At 41.9% G+C, this 22,824-nt stretch overlaps 1 protein-coding gene across 1 annotated transcript; it reads left to right on the forward strand.

Annotated features, from left to right (window-relative positions):
* The first annotated feature begins 761 nt into the window (after positions 1 to 761).
* ift27 (intraflagellar transport 27 homolog (Chlamydomonas)) lies at positions 762 to 21,773 on the forward strand. The gene is made up of 7 exons (XM_065001193.1): positions 762 to 907; positions 1,495 to 1,574; positions 20,088 to 20,147; positions 20,304 to 20,363; positions 20,663 to 20,780; positions 20,945 to 21,054; positions 21,218 to 21,773. The coding sequence occupies exons 1-7, from the start codon at positions 874 to 876 to the stop codon at positions 21,314 to 21,316; spliced, it is 561 nt and encodes a 186-aa protein (XP_064857265.1). The 5' UTR covers positions 762 to 873; the 3' UTR covers positions 21,317 to 21,773.
* Positions 21,774 to 22,824: the final 1,051 nt, after the last annotated feature.

Consider the following 22,824-nt stretch of genomic DNA (forward strand, 5'->3'; position numbering starts at 1 on the left):
TACCCTGGTTACCTTTATGAGTTCAAAGGCAGCTGAGCTCCACCTTGCGCCTGAGGATGAAAACAATGTCCGAAAGCGGTGTGTAGCCTTCATCATCTCCCTCAAATCAAATCAAATTTTATTTGTCACATACACATGGTTAGTAGATGTTAATGCGAGTGTAGCGAAATGCTTGTGCTTCTAGTTCCGACAATGCAGTGATAACCAACAAGTAATCTAACTAACAATTCTAAAACTACTGTCTTATACACAGTGTAAGGGGACAAAAAAAATGAGGGAAAACTGTGTTGAGGGGGAAGACTTAATTTTCATTTCTAATAATCTTAGGACACAACAGGGAGGGCATTTAGGAGATAGAATTTAGGCCTACCTACTATAGAAAACTATGATAGAAATGATGGCCTGTCAAGCATTGCATATTTTATAGATATGAATATACCTGTGTGTATTCAAATTATGTTGATTAGCTATTCGAAAAGATGGGATGCATGTTCCATTGAAAATATCACTGAGGCAGTACATAAAACAATTCTTAATACTTTACTGGCTCTAACAAGGGAATAAAATTCAGTAGGCTAATTGCTAGAATAATGGTCTACAGTCAATGAACGCTTCCATCTAGCGGTAATTAAGGGAACAGTCACGTTGGGCTCAAGTTGACGTCAACTCTCTTACGTTAACACAGCTGGCCAATGACAGCGCAGATATCGATACGTGCTTGTTGGTTGGATCAGTGAGAGCGTTTCTGCTCAGGTTGCTAGGAAACGCGTCGTGTCCATGTTGCCGAGGCGGAAGGAAGATTCTGTAGCGTAAAATTAAAAACAAAGCAGTTTTGAAGATTCTGCTAATATATTTATTTGTTTGTACGCTGCCATGGTGAAATTAAGAGCAAGGTGCCTTCTTGTAGGTAAGATTTAGAAATGTATTCGTTGCTAAGAAGTTGATTTGGGAATGACAACGTCTGTACTGTAAAGAAAGTAGCTGAGAGTTAGGCTAGCTTGCAAAACTTTGGATAGGACAGAGTAGCTAACTAGCTAAATTAGAAAAGGCCCTAGATAGCTCACAGTTTTACAAGCATTTGCAAGTTACATAACTCTAGGATTACACGTTTGAGTAGGGTAAACATGGAAGAGACGTATGTAAGTCTATCAATTCGATTTAAATTCAAGGGGCTTTATTGTCATGGGAAACATATTTCCATTGCCAAAGCAAGTGAAATAGATCATAAACAAAAGTTAAATAAACAATAAAACATTTACAGTAAACATTACACTTATGAAAATTCCATGTCAAATGTCATATTATGTCTAAATACAGTGTTGAAATGATGTGCAAATAGTTCAAGTACAAAAGGGAAAATAAATAAATATAGGTTGTATTTACAATGGTGTTTGTTCATCTCTCTGTCTCTCTGACTATCTCTATCTCTCTCTCTGTCTCTCTGACTATCTCTGTCTCTCTCTGTCTCTCTCTCGCCACCCTTCCCCTCTTCAGGAGATCCAGCAGTGGGGAAAAGTGCTCTCTCTCAGATGTTCCGGAGTGATGGTGCACACTTCCAGAAGAACTACAGTATGGTGAGAAAATAACTTTGACACACACACACACACTGGCCTCTCTGGTCTCCCAGAACTGTTTGTTTGTGCTCTTGCCAACTCAGATTCTTCACTTAAAATGTATGCCAAACAAAAAACATTGATTTCAAAGTTTAACAAATCATACAACTCTATGCACAAGGACTACTTTTAACAATATGCACTGAACATTTTACCAAAACACATTTAATGGAAGAACTGTGTTGATATTCCAAAAACTGTTAAATATCTGCTCAGAATTATGATTCAATGATGTCTGCAGAAATGATGGGTTGTCAGCTATGACATGACTCATTGACCACACACACTGCATAACAACAACGCACTGGTGTCAGTGTGTGCGTTGTGACACACCGGTGTAAGTGAACAGAGACAAATCAAATCACATTCTATTTGTCACATGCGCCGAATACAACTTTTGTAGACTTTACTGTGAAATGCTCATCCCAATGATGCAGAGTAAAAAAAAAAGAAGTGAAATACAATGTAATAATAATAGTAACACAAGGAGTTAAATCCACTAGAATGGAGTTCTATACAGGGAGTATTAGTACCAGATCAATGTGCAGAGGTACCAGGTATTTGAGGTAGATACAGCTGAAGTCGGTTTACATACACCTTAGCCAAATACATTTAAACTCAGTTTTTCACAATTCCTAAAATGTAATCCTTGCAAAAAATTCCCTGTCTTAGGTCAGTTAGGATCACCACTTTATTTACAAAATGTGAAATCTCAGAATAATAGTAGAGAGAATGATCTATTTCAGCTTTTATTTCTTTCATCACATTCCCAGTGGTTCAGAAGTTTACATACACTCAATTAGTATTTGGTAGCATTGCCTTTAAATTGTTTAACTTGGGTCAAATGTTTTGGGTAGCCTTCCACAAGCTTCCCACAGTAAGTTGGGTGAATTTTGGCCCATTTCTCCTGACAGAGCTGGTGTAACTTAGTCAGGTTTGTAGGCCTCCTTGCTCGCACACACTTTTTCAGTTCTGCCCACATATTTTCTATAGGATTTGAGGTCAGGGCTTCGTGATGGCCACTCCAATACCTTGACTTTGTTGTCCTTAAGCCATTTTGCCACAACTTTGGATGTATGCTTGGGGTCATTGTCCATTTGGAAGACCCATTTGCGACCAAGCTTTAACTTCCTGACTGATGTCTTGAGATGTTGCTTCAATATATCCACATCATTTTCCTACCTCATGATGCCATCTATTTTGTGATGTGCACCAGTCCCTCCTGCAGCAAAGCACCCCCACAACATGATGCTGCCACCCACGTGCTTCACGGTTGGGATGGTGTTCTTCGGCTTGCAAGCGTCCCCCTTTTTCCTCCAAACATAACGATGGTCATTATGGCCAAACAGTTCTATTTTTGTTTCATCAGACCAGAGGACTTTTCTCCAAAAAGTACGATCTTTGTCCCCATGTGCAGTTGCAAACCGTAGTCTGGCTTTTTTTATGGCGGTTTCTGAGCAGTGGCTTCTTCCTTTCTGAGCGGCCTTTCAGGTATGATGATATAAGACTCGTTTTACTGTGGATATAGATAATTTTGTACCTGTTTCCTCCAGCATCTTCACAAGGTCATTTGCTGCTGTTTTGGGATCGATTTGCACTTTTCGCACCAAAGTACGTTCATGTCTAGGAGACAGAACGCATCTCCTTCCTGAGTGGTATGATGGCTGCGTGGTCCCATGGTGTTTATACTTGCGTACTATTGTTTGTACAGATGAACGTGATAGCTTCAGGCGTTTGGAAATTGCTCCCAAGGATGAACCAGACTTGTGGAGGTCTACAATTTATTTTCTGAGGTCTTGTCTGATTTCTTTTGATTGTCCGTTGGTGTCAAGTAAATAGGCACTGAGTTTGAAGATAGGCCTTGAAAAACATCCACTGGTACACCTCCAATTGATTCAAATGATGTCAATTAGCCTATCAGAAGCTTCTAAAGACATGACATCATTTTCTGGAATTTTCCAAGCTGTTTAAAGGCACAGTCACTGGAATTGTGATACATTGAATTATAAGTGAAATAATCTGTCTGTAAACAATTTTTGGAAAAATGACTTTTGTCATGCACAAAGTAGATGTCCTAACCGAACTATAGTTGCCAAAACTATAGTTTGTTAACAAGAAATTTGTGGAGTGGTTGAAAAATGAGTTTTAATGACTCCAACATAAGTGTATGTAAACTTCTGACTTCAACTGTATGTACATGGGTAAAGTGACTAGGCATGAGGATAGATAATAATAAGAGTAAAATAAATAACATAGTAGCTGCAACAATTTATGAGTGTAAAAGTGTGTGTGTGTCTTTGTGTGTGTGTGTGTGTGTCTTTGTGTGTGTGTGTGGGGGGGGCACCAGTGTAAACTAGGGCACCAGTGAGGAATTCCTACACTGGATGAGTTGTTACAGCTGTTGATAAGTCATTGTAATAATCTGACAATGTTTTTCATGTCATTACATTAAGATATAAGGGGGATCATAGCTATACAATTCACCAGTTGATTTAAAACCTATGTTTAACCCTTTCTCATGGTTGTCGTCTTGATGGATTTGTCCTAAATGGTGTGACATAAAACATGACTTTTCTGTCCTTGCCTTTATGGCAGTCTAAGTTGTTATATCATGTATTAACCATTAATAAGTTCAATTAGACATTGAACTTGAACCCTGTAAGAGTCCTGGATCTGGCTGTCAAACTGTTTTTTGTATAGTGATCTCAGAAATGCACTGCAACTACATAACATTGTGTGTCTCCTTATGTTACAGGGTGAAAACAGTTTTCATGGGCTCAACAAATCCCACATAGAATGCTTCTAACTGAAAGAATGATCATACCTTGATGCTTCAAACCTAAATTGAGGCTGTCATTAACATGGTTCTCCAATAATTATGTATAATAAGCTGTTTAATTACGCCGTGATCATTTCACACATCATCATCTGATCCAGGAAGGAATATTCCGAATGACAGTCAAGTGACGAACAGCTGTTGTGATAGCCTATGCCATGCTACAACAGCCCAGGTGATGAACAGCTGTTGTGATAGCCTATGCCATGCTACAACAGCCCAGGTGATGAACAGCTGTTGTGATAGCCTATGCCATGCTACAACAGCCCAGGTGATGAACAGCTGTTGTGATAGCCTATGCCATGCTACAACAACCCAGGTGATGAACAGCTGTTGTGATAGCCTATGCCATGCTACAACAGCCCAGGTGATGAACAGCTGTTGTGATAGCCTATGCCATGCTACAACAGCCCAGGTGATGAACAGCTGTTGTGATAGCCTATGCCATGCTACAACAGCCCAGGTGATGAACAGCTGTTGTGATAGCCTATGCCATGCTACAACAGCCCAGGTGATGAACAGCTGTTGTGATAGCCTATGCCATGCTACAACAGCCCAGGTGATGAACAGCTGTTGTGATAGCCTATGCCATGCTACAACAGCCCAGGTGATGAACAGCTGTTGTGATAGCCTATGCCATGCTACAACAGCCCAGGTGATGAACAGCTGTTGTGATAGCCTATGCCATGCTACAACAGCCCAGGTGATGAACAGCTGTTGTGATAGCCTATGCCATGCTACAACAGCCCAGGTGATGAACAGCTGTTGTGATAGCCTATGCCATGCTACAACAGCCCAGGTGATGAACAGCTGTTGTGATAGCCTATGCCATGCTACAACAGCCCAGGTGATGAACAGCTGTTGTGATAGCCTATGCCATGCTACAACAGCCCAGGTGATGAACAGCTGTTGTGATAGCCTATGCCATGCTACAACAACCCAGGTGCTGAAAAAAAGGTGTTCCTGAGGAATGTACAGAATGTTTTGGTGTCTCATTCCTTACTCCGGTGAAGACAGTTGTGTCTGGATTCACATTGGATCTATTATCCCTATAGCGAATCAATGTTGCTCGTCTGTTGTAGTTTTGTAGTCTGCCTGATTTACAGCAGGACCTCGTTAGATTTAACAGAGAAAGCATCAAGGTAATGAGTTTGTGTTTTCGTGTCTCGAACTGGACCCTTACTGTGCCTAATTGTGTAGGATAGGCGATTGCGCAACACCCAACTCTATTCCTATGAATTACTCTGGATATAATGACAACAAATTACATAGCCTAGTGGCTCTTTCACAATATTTATTTTATTTCACCTTTATTTAACCAGGTAGGCAAGTTGAGAACAAGTTCTCATTTACAATTTTGACCTGGCCAAGATAAAGCAAAGCAGTTCGACACATACAACAACACAGAGTTACACATGGAGTAAAACAAACAAACAGTCAATAATATAGTAGAAAAATAAGTCTATATACAATGTGAGCAAGTGAGGTGAGATAAGGGAGGTAAAGGCAAAAAAAGGCCATGATGGCAAAGTAAATACAATATAGCAAGTAAAACACTGGAATGGTAGATCTATACTAAGCCCTATATGTACATAAATCAAAATGATTGCATTTGAGTAATTTAGCAGACGCTCTTATCCAGAGCGACTTACAGGAACGATTAGGTTTAAGTGCCTTGCTCAAGGGCACATCGACAGATATTTTGTTTAGTCGGCTCGGGATTCAAACCAGCAACCTTTCGGTTACTGGCCAAATGCTCTTATCCGATCGGCTACCTGCCGCACAATTGTATAACAATTCCCTAAAACGAGTTGAATTTGACTTGTCAATGTCTGTATGAACCCTGCTTAAAGGATGAATAGTCCTAGGCCTATGTCGTGTCTTTGGCATCATTAAACTGAAGATTCATCTTTATCAAATAACTCTCTGTAATTATTATTACGCCATTAAACTGATTCATCATGTAACTGTAATTAACTAGGAAGTACTAGGGGCACCAAGGAAAATATTCAGATTATAAAGTTAGAATTTTCCTAATATAACTTTCAGATATTTTCATATCTGATCAATAGTCTTCTGATTAATGAATTCTTCTTTACCTCACGTTAGTCTCATTCCAAACGTCGTAAATTGTTGGTTATCTGCACGAACGCAGTCTTCACTATGAGTCATCCATACATCAATTGTCTTAAATAATTGATTCATTACTAAGTAATTCACAGAAATGCATAAACAAACAGTAGATAGTTACAAGGAAATGATAACGGCGTTTCCCTAGAGGGATAAACCGGTATTGCGGCTTGGTGGACACAAAGGGAAGTGGGGGTCAACTGAGATGAGACACTACAAAGTTGATCATTATAACAATTGAAATGCTAATCCTTCGCACATGAACGCTCACTCATTCGGGAATAATTGCAATCAATATATATTTACGCTCAGTGTGTCGTCGGGATCTCTGTTGAAAAGTTAGTTTCTGTTGGAGAGTCTGTCCGTCCTCTCTCTCTCTCTCTCTGTCGAGGTTAGAATGGATAGTTCAAAGTGGCATTCATTCATGTCGTTATAGAATAGATGTTTCGGCGGTTGTCAGTCTTTGCGTTCAATGACACCGAATTCCTAGCTGCAGACTAGTAATTCATATCAAAGAGTTGTTCTTATTCTGACGGTATCGATAGTCTAAGAGTTCAACCACGTGGGATGGTTAAAAGTTTCAGCAGTCTGGTCTCAAACCTTGGCCCTCTCGTTATCGAGGTAAGCTGGTCTGCAACCTTTGTCCTCTCGTAATTGAGAGAAACATGGTCTGTTGAGAAATTCTCACGGTGGGGGTTTTATTCGGGAGCAGAAAGGGGCCTGTCCCAGGACGCCAGACCATAACTGTGCTCATGGGCGGTCCTCTGATTTAGTTAAACTCCAAAGGGAATTGGAGTTTCCTTCATTAAACAGTCCAAAATCCCATTACACAATTTCGCAAACAGTATCATCCTCACTCATTCATCTTATACAACAATTAGATGTAAGCCTCATATCTGAGGCTATTGTATAAACAGCATTATGGTTATGTGGCCGTATTGTCTCCCATGAGTTTCACAAAATTGTACCAAACAGATAAATTCGTAGCTGTATTCTTCACCGATTTTTTTATACAATTCCCCAGAACATAAATGTTGTTCGGACCTCAAGTTCTGTGAGGTGGAAGAAATTCCTTTGTTCTCTCTAAGAAATCTCACTCTCTCTCTATACTGTGGCCATGAGGAGATAATCTCCTCCAGGAATTTACGACGTGAGGTCGTAGCAGCCTGAGTGTAGGAGACAGAGAGAGGGAGATGGTGCTCGCTGTACCCAAAGAGGGCAACGCCATGACACCTATGTTGTTGTAAGTGGACATATGGGACAATTTGCATATATTCCTCTAAGTACACATGTGGAACTGCATAAAAATGATTAAAATTTTTGTTTCAAACCATTTTGAAATGTTGATCCCAAAGTCACACATAGCATTCCATTTTTTATGGAAATACTCATATACAGTTTAGTAGTGTGCATAAAGTCAGTGCAGATAGGTTCAGTGCAGATAGTCTGGGTAACCATTTAATTAACTGTTTTGGAGTCTGATGTCTATTTAGGGGTTAGAAGCTGTAGCCGATGCTCCGGTACCATTTGCTGGACAGTGTCAGATTGAACAGTCTATGGCATGGGTGGTTGAAGTCTGACAATTTTCCAGGCCTTTCTCTGACACTGCCTGATATAGAGGTCCTGGATGGCAGGGAGCTTGGCACCAGTGATGTACTGGGCTGTCCGCACCACCCTCTGTAGTGATTTGCGTTCCAGGTCGCTGCATTTGCCATACCAAGCGGTAATGCAGCCAGTCAAGATGCTCTCAATGGTGCAGCTGTATAACGTTTTGAGGATCTGAGGGCTCATGCCAAATCTTTTCTGCCTCCTGAGGGGGAAGATGCACTGTCGTGCCCTCTTCACGGCTGTGTGGAACATGGTAATTCATTAGTGATGTGGACACTAAGAAACTTGAAGCTCTCGACCCGCTCCACTACAGCTCCGTCAAAGTGGAGAGATCACATTGGGGAACATTATTATGATACAACACACATGCACGCACACACAGCATGTGAATGTTACCCAGACTCCAACTAACTGGGTTCAGTCTGTTGGACTAAAGGTTATAGGCAGACAGACAGACAGACAGGAAGCAGCATCCGGTCCGCAGCCATTCCATTCTCCTCACGTTCTCTTCCTCTCAAATGTCAGACGGCCTGTTAGGTTACCTACCGACCAATCTGATCCGCAATTTATTCCGGACAGTCTCACTCACTCACTCACTCACTCACTCACTCACTCACTCACTCACTCACTCACTCACTCACACACACACACACACACAATTCACAACACACCCAACCAAGCTTTATGTATTCTGCACAGGCTCTCATTGACATTCCACTGAGAGAGAGCCTTCCCAATTCCCATGATGCATCACATCAGCTCATTACTCCGTCTCCGTATTAGCTGGTTGGAATATCGCCGAGGAAGAGTGTGTGGGCGTGCGTGCGCAGTTGGATGCAGTCTTTTGTGTGTGTGTGTGTGTGTGTGTGGCGGTGGGCTGCAGTCTTGCACACAAATCAAATTGTATTGGTAACATACACATATGTAGCAGATGTTATTGCGGGTATAGTGAAATGCTTATGTTCCTAGCAACAACAGTGAAGTAATATCTGGCATTATAAAACAATACACACAATCTGAAGTAAAATAATGTCATTAAGAAATATAGAAATATTAGGATGAGCAATGCCAGAGTCCGGAATATAAATATAGATGTATATGATGGGATGTATAGACATGGACAGTATCTCAATAGAATGTGTTGTATATATGTAGAATATGTAGGATAGAATATGTCGTATACACAGTCATGGCCAAAAGTTTTGAGAATGACACAAATATTAATTTCCACAAAGTTTGCTGCTTCAGTGTTTTTAGATATTTTTGTCAGATGTTACTATGGAATACTGAAGTATAATTACAAGCATTTCATAAGTGTCAAAGGCTTTTATTGACAATTACATGAAGTTGACGCAAAGACTCAATATTTGCAGTGTTGACCCTTCTTTTTCAAGAACTCTGCAATCCGCCCTGGCATGCTGTCAATTAACTTCTGGGCCACATCCTGACTAATGACAGCCCATTCTTGCATAATCAATGCTTGGAGTTTGTCAGAATTTGTGGGGTTTTGTTTGTCCACCAGCCTCTTGAGGATTGACCACAAGTTCTCAATGGGATTAAGGTCTGGGGAGTTTCCTGGCCATGGACCCAAAATATCGGATGCTCAGGATGCTTTACTGTTGGCATGACACAGGACTGATGGTAGCGCTCACCTTGTCTTCTCCGGACAAGCTTTTTTCGGGATGCCACAAACAATCGGAATGGGGATTCATCAGAGAAAATGACTTTACCCCAGTCCTCAGCAGTCCCATCCCTGTACCTTTTGTAGAATATCAGTCTGTCCCTGATGTTTTTCCTGGAGAGAAGTGGCTTCTTTGCTGCCCTTCTTGACGCCAGGCCATCCTCCAAAAGTCTTCGCCTCACTGCACTCACACCTGCCTGCTGCCATTCCTGAGCAAGCTCTGTACTGGTGGTGCCCCGATCCCGCAGCTGAATCAACTTCAAGAGACGGTCCTGACGCTTGCTGGACATTCTTTTTTTTTTTTTTTTTTTTTGAATTTTTACCCCTTTTTCGTGGTGTCCAATTGTTGTAGTAGCTACTATCTTGTCTCATCGCTACATCTCCCGTACAAGCTCGGGAGAGACGAAGGTTGAAAGTCATGTGTCCTCCGATACACAACCCAACCTAGCCGCACTGCTTCTTAACACAGCGCGCATCCAACCCGGAAGCCAGCCGCACCAATGTTTCGGAGGAAACACCGTGCACCTGGCAACCTTGGTTAGCGCGCACTGCGCCCGGCCCGCCACAGGAGTCGCTGGTGCGCGATGAGACAAGGACATCCCTACCGACAAGCCCTCCCTAACCCGGACGACGCTAGGCCAATTGTGCGTCGCCCCATGGACCTCCCGGTCGCGGCCGGTTACGACAGAGCCTGGGCGCGAACCCAGACTCTCTGATGGCACAGCTGGCGCTGCAGTACAGCGCCCTTAACCACTGCGCCACCCGGGAGACTGCTGGACATTCTTGGGCGCCCGGAAGCCTTCTTAACAACAATTGAATCGCTCTCCTTGAAATTCTTGATGATCCGATAAATGGTTGACTTAGGTGCAATCTTACTGTCAGCAATATCCTTGCCTGTGAAGCCCTTTTTGTGCAAAGCAATGATGATGGCATGTGTTTCCTTGCAGGTAACCATGGTTGACAGAGGAAGAACAATGATTCCAAGCACCACCCTCCTTTTGAAGCTTCCAGTCTGATATTTGAACTCAATCAGTATGACAGAGTGATCTCCAGCCTTGTCCTCGTCAACACTCACACCTGTGTTAACGAGAGAATCACTGACATGATGTCAGCTGGTCCTTTTGTGGCAGGGCTGAAATGCAGTGGAAATGTTTTGGGGGGGATTCAGCTCATTTGCATGGCAAAGAGGGACTTTGCAATTAATTGCAATTCGTCTGATCACTCTTCATAACATGCTGGAGTATATGCAAATTGCCATCATTCAAAATGAGGCAGCAGACTTTGAAAATTAATATTTGTGTCATTCTCAAAACTTTTGGCCACGACTGTACAGTTGAAGTTGGAAGTGTACATACATGTTAGCCAAATACATTTAAACTCAGTTTTTCACAATTCTTGACATTTAATCTGAGTAAAAATTCCCTGTCTTAGGTCAGTTAGGATCATCACTTTATTTTAAAAATGTGAAATGTCAGAATAATAGTTGAGAGAATGCTTTTATTTCTTTCATCACATTCCCAGAGGGTCAGAAGTTTACATACATTGGCCCATTTCTCCTGACAGAGCTGGTGTAACTGAGTCAGGTTTGTAGGCCTCCTTGCTCGCGCACGCTTTTTCAGTTCTGCCCACAAATTTTCAATAGGATTTGAGGTCAGGGCTTTGTGATGGCCACTCAAATACCTTGACTTTGTTGTCCCATTTTGCCACAACTTTGGAGATATGTTTGGGGTCGTTGTCCATTTGGAAGACCCATTTGCAACCAAACTTTAACTTCCTGATGTCTTGATGTCTTGAGATATTGCTTCAATATATATATCCACATAATTTTCCAACCTCATGATGCCATCTATTTTGGGAAGTGCACCAGACCCTCCTGCAGCAAAGCACCCCCACAACATGATGCTGCCACCCCATGCTTCACGGTTGGGATGGTGTTCTTCGGCTTGCAAGCATCCCCCTTTTTCCTCCAAACATAACGATGGTCATTATGGCCAAACAGTTCTATTTTTGTTTCATCAGACCAAAGGACATTTCTCCAAAAAGTACGATCTTTGTCCCCATGTGTAGTTGCAAACCAAACTCTGGGTTTTTTTTATGGCGGTTTTGGAGCAGTTGCTTCTACCTTGCTGAGCAGCCTTTCAGGTTATGTCGATATAGGACTCGTTTTACTGTGGATATAGATACTATTGTGCCTGTTTCCTCCAGCATCTTCACAAGGCCCTTTGCTGGTGTTCTGGGATTGATTTACACTTTTCATACCAAAGTACATTCAACTCTAGGAGACAGAACGCTTCTCCTTCCTGAGCGGTATGACGGCTACGTGGTCCCATGGTGTTTATACTTGCATACTATTGTTTGTACAGATGAACGTGGTACCTTCAGGCGTTTGGAAATTGCTCCCAAGGATGAACCAGACGTGTGGAGGTTTACAATGTTTTTTTTTCTGAGGTCTTGGCTGATTTCTTTTGATTTCCCCATGATGTTAAGCAACGAGGCACTGAGTTTGAAGGTAGGCCTTGAAATACATCCACAGGTACACCTCCAATTGACTTAAATGATGTCAATTAGCCTATCAGAAGCTTCTAAAGCCATGACAAGCCTTTTCTGGAATTTTCCAAGCTGTTTAAAGACACAGTGAACTTATTGTATGTAATCTTCTGACCCACTGGAATTTTGATACAGTGAATTATCAGTGAAATAATCTGTCTGTAAACAATTGTTGGAAAAATTACTTGTGTCATGCACAAAGTAGATGTCCTGTTTGATTGTAGTATTTTTGATTGTAACCGACTGTTTTGCCTGTTTGATTGTAGTAAAACTATAGTTTTTGTTAACAAGAAACTGTTTTGCCTGTTTGAAATGATTGTGGAATGGTTGAGAAAGGAGTTTTAATGACTCCAACCAAAGTGTATGTAAACTTCTGACTTCAGCTGGATGTACAGGTACATGTCGGTTGTTTTGCTCTCTCATCTCTTGATATATGTTTTTTGATACTTCAAAGGGTCTTACAATTCAAATATCAAAATGATCCTTGTTATGACCTTAAAACATTTCCATATAGCTTAGTAGTACTGTTTGATTGTAGTACTGTTTTTCCTGTTTGATTGTAGTACTGTTTTGCCTGTTTGATTGTAGTACTGTTTTGCCTGTTTGATTGTAGTATTTTTTGATTGTAGTACTGTTTTGCCTGTTTGATTGTAGTATTTTTTGATTGTAGTACTGTTTTGCCTGTTTGATTGTAGTATTTTTTGATTGTAGTACTGTTTTGCCTGTTTGATTGTAGTATTTTTTTATTGTAGTACTGTTTTGCCTACTTTTTGATTGTAGTACTGTTTTGCCTGTTTGTTTGATTGTGTAGTACTGTTTTGCCTGTTTGATTGTAGTACTGTTTTGCCTGTTTGATTGTAGTATTTTTTGATTGTAGTACTGTTTTGCCTGTTTGATTGTAGTATTTTTTGATTGTAGTACTGTTTTGCCTGTTTGATTGTAGTATTTTTTGATTGTAGTACTGTTTGATTGTAGTACTGTTTTGCCTGTTTGATTGTAGTATTTTTTGATTGTAGTACTATTTTGCCTGTTTGATTGTAGTACTGTTTTTTTGATTAGTACTGTTTTGCCTGTTTGATTGTAGTATTTTTTGATTGTAGTACTGTTTTGCCTGTTTGATTGTAGTATTTTTTGATTGTAATACTGTTTTGCCTGTTTGATTGTAGTACTGTTTGATTGTAGTACTGTTTTGCCTGTTTGATTGTAGTACTGTTTTTGTTTGATTGTAGTACTGTTTGATTGTAGTACTGTTTGATTGTAGTACTGTTTTGCCTGTTTGATTGTAGTACTGTTTGATTGTAGTACTGTTTTGCCTGTTTGATTGTAGTATTTTTTGATTGTAGTACTGTTTTGCCTGTTTGATTGTAGTATTGTTTGATTGTAGTACTGTTTTGCCTGTTTGATTGTAGTACTAGTACTGTTTTGTATTTTTTGATTTGTAGTTTGACTAGTATTTTTGATTGTAGTACTGTTTTTCCTGTTTGATTGTAGTACTGTTTGCTGTTTGATTGTAGTATTTTTTGACACTGTTTTGTGTTTGATTGTAGTATTTTTTGATTGTAGTACTGTTTTGCCTGTTTGATTGTAGTACTGTTTGATTTGTACTGTTTGATTACAGAGGTACTGTTTTGCCATGCTGGACCCAGTTACCTTGCCGTGGTTAAATGCGGTGTTTCGCGCTTTCAGTTTTGTGCGAATGCTGCCATCTATCCATGGTTTTTGGTTTGGATAGGTTTTAATTGTCACAGTGGGAACCACATCACTTATGCACTTCCTGATGAACTCAAATCAAATCAAAGTTTATTTGTCACGTGCGCCGAATACAACGGCCAGGAATGCAATAGACCTTACAGTGAAATGCTTACTTACAGGCTCTAACCGATAGTGCAAAAAAGGTGTTAAGTAAAGAAATAAAACAACAGTAAAAAGACAGGATATACACAGTAGCAAGGCTATAAAAGTATTGAGGCTACATACAGACACCCGTTAGTCAGGCTGATTGAGGTAGTATGTACATGTAGATATGGTTAAAGTGACTATGCATATATGATGAACAGAGAGTAGTAGTAGTGTAAAAGAGGTGTTGGCGGGACACAATGCAGATAGCCCGGTTAGCCAATGTGCGGGAGCACTGGTTGGTTGGCCCAATTGGGTTAGTATTTACATGAATGTATAGTTAAAGTGACAATGCAAATATTGTAGCAGCAGCGTAAAAAGAGGGTTTGGGGGGGCACACAATGCAAATAGTCCGGGTAGCCATTTGATTACCTGTTCAGGATTCTTATGGCTTGGGGGTAAAAACTGTTGAGAAGCCTTTTTGTCCTAGACCTGGCACTCCTGTACCGCTTGCCATGCGGTAGTAGAGAGAACAGTCTATGACTGGGGTGGCTGGGGTCTTTGACAATTTTTAGGGCCTTCCTCTGACACCTTCTTTCCTCTGACACCGCCTGGTGTAGAGGTCCTGGGTGGCAGGCAGCTTAGCCCCAGTGATGTACCTGCTACAATAAATGTGGCCTCAGGATATGCGGTTTCCAGTTTGCACAAAGTCCAGTGTAGTTCCTTGAGAGGCGTCGTGGTGTCGGTTTTAGGGGGAATATACACGGCTGTGATGATGATCTAAGATAATTATCAAGGATGATAATGTGGTCGGCATTTGATTGTGAGGTCTTCCAGGTCGAGGGAACAAAAGGACTTGAGTTCCTATATGTTACCACAATTGCACCATGAGTAGTTCATCAAGAAACATACACCTCCGTCTTTCTTTTTCCCCGGACAGTTCTTTGTTCCTGTCCGTGCGATGTACTGAGAACCCAGCTGGCTGTATGGATGGGGACAGTATATCTGGAGAGCTATGATTCTGTGAAACAGACTGCGTTACAGTTCCTGATGTCTCTCTAGAAGGAGATCCTCGCCCTGAGCTCGTCTACTTTATTGTCCATGGACTGAACATTAGCGAGTAATATACTCGCAAGGTGTGGATGATATGCATACCTCCTGAGTGGGACCAAAATTCCACTCCGCACACCTCTTCTCCGTTGGTGTTGCCTTGTAGCAGCTGCTGGGATGATTGGATTTGCCTTGGGGGGGTGCGAACAAAGGATCCCAATCAGGAAAGTCGTATTTTTGGTGGAAATGCTGGTGAGTGACCGTCAATCCAATATCCAAAAGTTATTTTCGGCTGTAGATAATAATGCAGGAAAACTTCTCGGCAAATAATGCAAGAAATAACACAAAAATATATATAAATACTACAAAGTTGCTTACGAGCCAGGAAAAGGGCCAGGAAAAGGGCATCCATGTCTATTGGCGCCATTTTGTCTGTGTGTGTGTGTGTTGGGCTTCAGTGTTATGTGTGTAACTTAGTCATGCTCCGTGGCTTGGGATCAGGTGAGTAGAGCAGTGAGTAGTGCAGTGTTTGGCAGTGGTGGAAAAAGTACCAAATTGTCATACTTCTGTAAAAGTATAGATTCCTTAATAGAAAGTTACTCAAGTAAAAGTGAAAGTCACCCAGTAAAATACTACTTGAGTAACAGTCTAAAAATATTTGGTTTTAAATATACTTAAGTATCATAAGTAAATGTAATTGTCCAAATTGGCACCCTATTCCCTATCTACCCCATAAGGCTTTGGACAAAAATAGTGCACTATATAGGGAATAGGGTGCTATTTGGAAAGGAACTTCAGTGATTATAATATATATAAGATAGATCAATATATGCCATTTAGTAGACACTTTTATCCAAAGCGACTTACAGTCATGCGTGCATATATTTGCTAGTACTAACTGAGCTACAAAGGACCAAATGAAAATACTACCTTCCTTTTTTCTTCAAGGTTATCACAGATATAGAATGGGATAGGTGTCGTGTGTCAAAGTACACACACACACCAGGGCTGCACTATATGGGAAAAAAATATAATTTAGATTTTTTTACTAAGTATTACGATTAGGATTTGACATGCAATACAGTGCCTCACAAAAGTATTCATCCCCCTTAGCGTTTTTCCTATTTTGTTGCATTACAACCTGTAATTTGAATGGATTTGTATTTGTATTTCATGTAATGGACATACACAAATTAGTGCAAATTGGTGAAGTGAAAAAAATATATATACTTGTTTAAAAATACAGTGCCTTCCGAAAGTATTCGGCCCCCTTGAACTTTGCGACCTTTTGCCACATTTCAGGCTTCAAACATAAAGATATAAAACTGTATTTTTTTGTGAAGAATCAACAACAAGTGGGACACAATCATGAAGTGGAACGACATTTATTGGATATTTCAAACTTTTTTAACAAATCAAAAACTGAAAAATTGGGCGTGCAAAATTATTCAGCCCCCTTAAGTTAATACTTTGTAGCGCCACCTTTTGCTGCGATTACAGCTGTAAGTCGCTTGGGGTATGTCTCTATCAGTTTTGCACATCGAGAGACTGAATTTTTTTCCCATTCCTCCTTGCAAAACAGCTCGAGCTCAGTGAGGTTGGATGGAGAGCATTTGTGAACAGCAGTTTTCAGTTCTTTCCACAGATTCTCGATTGGATTCAGGTCTGGACTTTGACTTGGCCATTCTAACACCTGGATATGTTTATTTTTGAACCATTCCATTGTAGATTTTGCTTTATGTTTTGGATCATTGTCTTGTTGGAAGACAAATCTCCGTCCCAATCTCAGGTCTTTTGCAGACTCCAATCAGGTTTTCTTCCAGAATGGTCCTGTATTTGGCTCCATCCATCTTCCCATCAATTTTAACCATCTTCCCTGTCCCTGCTGAAGAAAAGCAGGCCCAAACCATGATGCTGCCACCACCATGTTTGACAGTGGGGATGGTGTGTTCAGGGTGATGAGCTGTGTTGCTTTTACGCCAAACATAATGTTTTGCATTGTTGCCAAAAAGTTCCATTTTGGTTTCATCTGACCAGAGCACCTTCTTCCACATGTTTGGTGTGTCTCCCAGGTGGCTTGTGGCAAACTTTAAACAACACTTTTTATGGATATCTTTAAGAAATGGCTTTCTTCTTGCCACTCTTCCATAAAGGCCAGATTTGTGCAATATACGACTGATTGTTGTCCTATGGACAGAGTCTCCCACCTCAGCTGTAGATCTCTGCAGTTCATCCAGAGTAATCATGGGCCTCTTGGCTGCATCTCTGATCAGTCTTCTCCTTGTATGAGCTGAAAGTTTAGAGGGACGGCCAGGTCTTGGTAGATTTGCAGTGGTCTGATACTCCTTCCATTTCAATATTATCGCTTGCACAGTGCTCCTTGGGATGTTTAATGCTTGGGAAATCTTTTTGTATCCAAATCCGGCTTTAAACTTCTTCACAACAGTATCTCGGACCTGCCTGGTGTGTTCCTTCTTCTTCATGATGCTCTCTGCGCTTTTAACGGACCTCTGAGACTATCACAATGCAGGTGCATTTATACGGAGACTTGATTACACACAGGTGGATTGTATTTATCATCATTAGTCATTTAGGTCAACATTGGATCATTCAGAGATCCTCACTGAATTTCTGGAGAGAGTTTGCTGCACTGAAAGTAAAGGGGCTGAATAATCTTGCACGCCCAATTTTTCAGTTTTTGATTTGTTAAAAAAGTTTGAAATATCCAATAAATGTCGTTCCACTTCATGATTGTGTCCCACTTGTTGTTGATTCTTCACAAAAGAATACAGTTTTATATCTTTATGTTTGAAATGTGGCAAAAGGTCGCAAAGTTCAAGGGGGCCGAATACTTTCGCAAGGCACTGTATAAATGTATATATTTTTTTATGGAAAAGTGGTGCGTGCATATGTATTCACCCCCTTTGCTATGAAGCCCCTAAATAAGATCAGGTGCAACCGATTACCTTCAGAAGTCACATAATTAGTTAAATAAAGTCCCCCTTTGTGCAATCTTAGTGTCACATGATCTGTCACATGATCTCAGTATATATACACCTGTTCTGAAAGGCCCCAGAGTCTGCAAGACCACCAAGCAAGCGGCACCACGAAGACCAAGAAGCTCTCCAAACAGGTCAGGGACAGAGTTGTGGAGAAGTACAGATCAGGGTTGGGTTATATGAAAATATCAGAAACTTTGAACATCCCGCGGAGCACCATTAAATCCATTATTAAAAAATGGAAAGAATATGGGACCACAACAAACCTGACAATAGAGGGCCGCCCACCAAAACCCACGGACCAGGCAAGGAAGGCATTAATCAGAGAGGCAACAAAGAGACCAAAGGTAACCCTGAAGGAGCTGTAAAAGCTCCACAGCGGAGATTGGAGTATCTGTCCATAGGACCACTTTAAGCTGTACACCCCACAGAGCTGGACTTTACGGAAGAGTGGCCAAAAAAAAGCCATTGCTTAAAGAAAGAAAATGAGCAAACACGTTTGGTCTTCACCAAAAGGCATGTGGGAGACTCCCCAAACATATGGAAGAAGGTACTCTGGTCAGATGAGACTAAAATTGAGCTTTTTGGCCATTAAGGAAAACGCAAACCCAACACCTCTCATCACCCCGAGAACAACATCCCCACAGTGAAGCATGGTGGTGGCAGTATCATTCTGTGAGGATGTTTTTCATCGGCAGGGACTGGGAGACTGGTCAGAATTGAAGGAATGATGGATGGTGCTAAATACAGAGAAATTCTTGGGGGAAACCTGTTTCAGTCTTCCAGAGGTTTGAGACTGGGACACAGCAGGACAATGACCCTAAGCATACTGATAAAGCAACACGAGGGGTTTAAGGGGAAACATTTAAATGTCTTGGAATGGCCTAGGTCAGGGACAACGTTTTGAAGAAGTACAGATCAGGGTTGCGTTAGAGAGAAATTCTTGAGGGAAACCTGTTTCAGTCTTCCAGAGATTTGAGACTGGGATGGAGGTTCACCTTCCAGCAGGACAATGGCCTTAAGCATACTGCTAAAGCAAGACTCATGTGGTTTAAGGGGAACATTTAAATGTCTTAGAATGGCCTAGTCAAAGCCCAGACCTCAATCCAATTGAGAATCTGTGGTATGACTTAAAGATTGCTGTACACCAGTGGAACTCATCCAACTTGAAGGAGCTGGAGCAGTTTTGCCTTGAAGAATGGGCATAAATCCCAGTGGCTCGATGTGCCAAGCTTATAGAGACATTCCCCAACAGTCTTGCAGATGTAATTGCTGGTTGGGTGGGGGGGGGTGAACACTTTCGCAATCCACTGTATAAATCAAATCACTTGGGTGGAGTGTTGGGATCCTAGAAATAGAATGATTTATATTAAGAAGAAAAGTGGAAAGCAGCATCGTTCTTGTTTGGAACAATCTGTTGACTGGATTTGACCCAACAGAACAGAATGTCTAGTGAATCTAACAGCGAGGGGGAGGAGCGGTGCTGCTTGAGTGACAAGGCTTGTTGTGTGTCGGAGGCAAGCGGAGAAAAAACACATCAACTATAAGAATTAGGGCGGTGTGAGGCCTTAAAACACACCCACCCTTCCTCCTCCTGTGTCAAAGTACGTTTACGTTGTTGTGTGATGATTGGGTTTACGTTGTTGTGTGGTTGTTTTACGATGGTTGCGTTGTGGTTGTGTGATGATGGCTGGTTGTAGGTTGTTGCGTGATGATGGTTGGATTTAGGTTGTGTTGTGCCTGTTGTGTGATGGTTGGGCTTAGGTTGTTGTGTGGTTGTTTTCTAGACGGCTGGAGTGGAACTGGTTGTGAAGTCAGTGAACATCCCAGAGACCAGCGACAGTGTGGTGAGTACACGCTCCCCAGACTGACTCCCACACTCCCTCTATATTGGCTAGAAGCTAGGCTGTTTACAGAAGCCACCAATCTGGAGTTGTTTCATACTGAAAATAACTTTGTGATGATTGACAGTATTTCTCTGTCTCTTTCTCTCTCCCTCTCAGGAACTGTACATCTTTGACTCTGCCGGGAGGGAAACCTTTGTTGAAGCATGTGAGAAGTTGGTGAGGCCCACTACTTATCTACTCTTCAAAGTTACAAAGGATTCACGACTTTCCCTCCTCCCTCTCTCTTCACATCTCTCTTCCCTCGCTCATCCCTCTCTCTTCACATCTCTCTTCCCTCTCTCATACCTCTCTCTTCCTCTCTCTTTTGCTGAATGTTAAATGAATGCAATATTCAATGTTTCCACCCCCCTCTTTCACCCTCCATCACCGCCTCTCGATCTCTCTCTCTTTCACTCCCCCTTCTTTCGCCCTCTCTCACCCCCTCTCTCCCCATCCCTCCCTCTATCCCTCTACAGTGGGGCCAGCCGTCTGTGTTGTGTCTGGTGTTTGACGTGAGCAGTGAGCTGTCATTCAGTAACTGTGGTCGCTGGCTGGAGAGGGTCAGGGCCCACTGCCAGGGTCTGCACATCCCAGGTACCACACACCTCAGCTCTGACCCCCTGTATCTGGAGGTACTTGATCTTAGTGCTCTTTGTGTGTGTGTGTGTGTGTGTGTGTGTGTGTGTGTGTGTGTGTGTGTGTGTGTGTGTGTGTGTGTGTGTGTGTGTGTGTGTGTTTGTTGTTGTTGTGACGTTCAGGTGTGTTGGTGGGTAACAAGTCGGACCTGTCCTCGCGGAAGGAGGTGGAGACCTCGGTGGCCCAGGAGTGGGCCCAAAGCCAGGGGCTGCAGTACCACGAGACGTCCGCTGTGAGTGCACCCACACCTGGACACAACAGACAAACTCATAGGCTTCTGGAGCCAAAGTGCCAACACCAAGTCCAAAAACAGTATACCCTCTAACAAAGCGATGATTAAAATGTTTCTCATTCTGTGTGTGTGTATGTGTGTGAACATGGCATCTGTATTGCAGAAGGAGATGGAGAACTGTGAAGCTCCCTTTCTGAGTCTAGCCCAGCTGTTCCACGCTCTCTACCAAGATAGACTACAGACCATACAGAATCTGGCCTAACATTCTAGAACCTGGTCTAACATTCTAGAACCTGGCCTAACATTCTAGAACCTGGCCTAACATTCTAGAATCTGGCCTAACATTCTAGAACCTGGCCTGACAATCTTGATCCTGAACATTCTAGAACCGGGCCTAACATTGTAGAACCTGCACAATAGAATCTGGCCTAACACATATAAATATCTATTACATTGTATATATTCTGTTTCTCTAGAAAGGATATATGGATTATATTTCTATGGATTCTAGGACCTGGCCCAATGTTCTAGAACTTGGCCCAACATTCCCTAAGTGAAAAATACTGCCTCTGACAGTGAGACATCCACCTTACATTGGGGTGGAGATTAAGATGAAACTGTTATCTACAATAATTCATGTTCTGTATATTCTTCACGTTGTCTGAGTTATGCAGGAGAACATGATAACTTGTATTAAAGTTTGTGATTTCTGTACAGTATTCTGATTGCTAGAGTTTTGCATATGGGGGACCTTTCCATCCCTCTGTCACCCACTCTCTCTCCTTTACTCTCTTCTCTCCATCCCCTCTCTCCCTCCATCACCCACTCTCTCTCTCCTTTACTCTCTCCTCTCCATCCCTCTCTCCCTCCATCACCCACTCTCTCTCCTCTCCATCCCTCTCTCCCTCCATCACCCACTCTCTCTCCTCTCCATCCCTCTCTCCCTCCATCACCCACTCTCTCTCCTTTACTCTCTTCTCTCCATCCCCTCTCTCCCTCCATCACCCACTCTCTCTCTCCTTTACTCTCTCCTCTCCATCCCTCTCTCCCTCCATCACCCACTCTCTCTCCTCTCCATCCCTCTCTCCCTCCATCACCCACTCTCTCTCCTCTCCATCCCTCTCTCCCTCCATCACCCACTCTCTCTCTCCTTTACTCTCTTCTCTCCATCCCTCTTTCCCTCCATCACCCACTCTCACTCTCCTTTACTCTCTCCTCTCCATCCCTCTCTCCCTCCCTCCATCACCCACTCTCTCTGTCTCTCTCCACCCCCCGCCCCTCCTCTCTCCATCTGTCTCTCTTTCTGCATTTGCAGCTGGAGACCTTCACATAATTTCCATCATTTCCAAACCCGTTTGTTGTTTATTCGTTAACAACCCTGTAATTACTGTTTTAATGACCCTCCTCTCATTGTAACGGGGTCAGACCCACTGCCTATAATAGCCTCTCATGTCTAACACACACACACACAGACACACACACACTATGCTACGAGGCATCTATTGAACTAGGCTGACAGTCCGCCTCAAAGCCACTCATTCATGGTGATTGAATCTCATATTATGACCCGCATTAAAATAGACTGTTGCCTTGGAATTCTGTTCCCATGACTACTGAGAGTATAATGACATGTTGAGGGTTATTAGTTATGCCACTGTTATGGTAACTGTTGTTTTAATACAGTATGTGGGTTTATGGTTTAGTCTTTAATGTTAAATATATGGTTGATCTGTAGCGAACTATGCAATCTTAAATAAAATTACATTTAAT

The sequence above is a fragment of the Oncorhynchus nerka genome, linkage group LG15 (genome assembly GCF_034236695.1).
Source record: "Oncorhynchus nerka isolate Pitt River linkage group LG15, Oner_Uvic_2.0, whole genome shotgun sequence".
NCBI classification, from domain to species: Eukaryota; Metazoa; Chordata; class Actinopteri; order Salmoniformes; family Salmonidae; genus Oncorhynchus; species Oncorhynchus nerka.

Excerpts from the sequence above, each read along its gene's own strand:
- ift27 (XM_065001193.1), top strand. The coding sequence starts at position 874 with ATGGTGAAATTAAGAGCAAGGTGCCTTCTTGTAG. Across the intron at positions 20,364-20,662 it reads TTGAAGCATGTGAGAAGTTG|TGGGGCCAGCCGTCTGTGTT; the intron begins GTGAGGCCCACT and ends ATCCCTCTACAG. Across the intron at positions 20,781-20,944 it reads CCAGGGTCTGCACATCCCAG|GTGTGTTGGTGGGTAACAAG; the intron begins GTACCACACACC and ends TGTGACGTTCAG.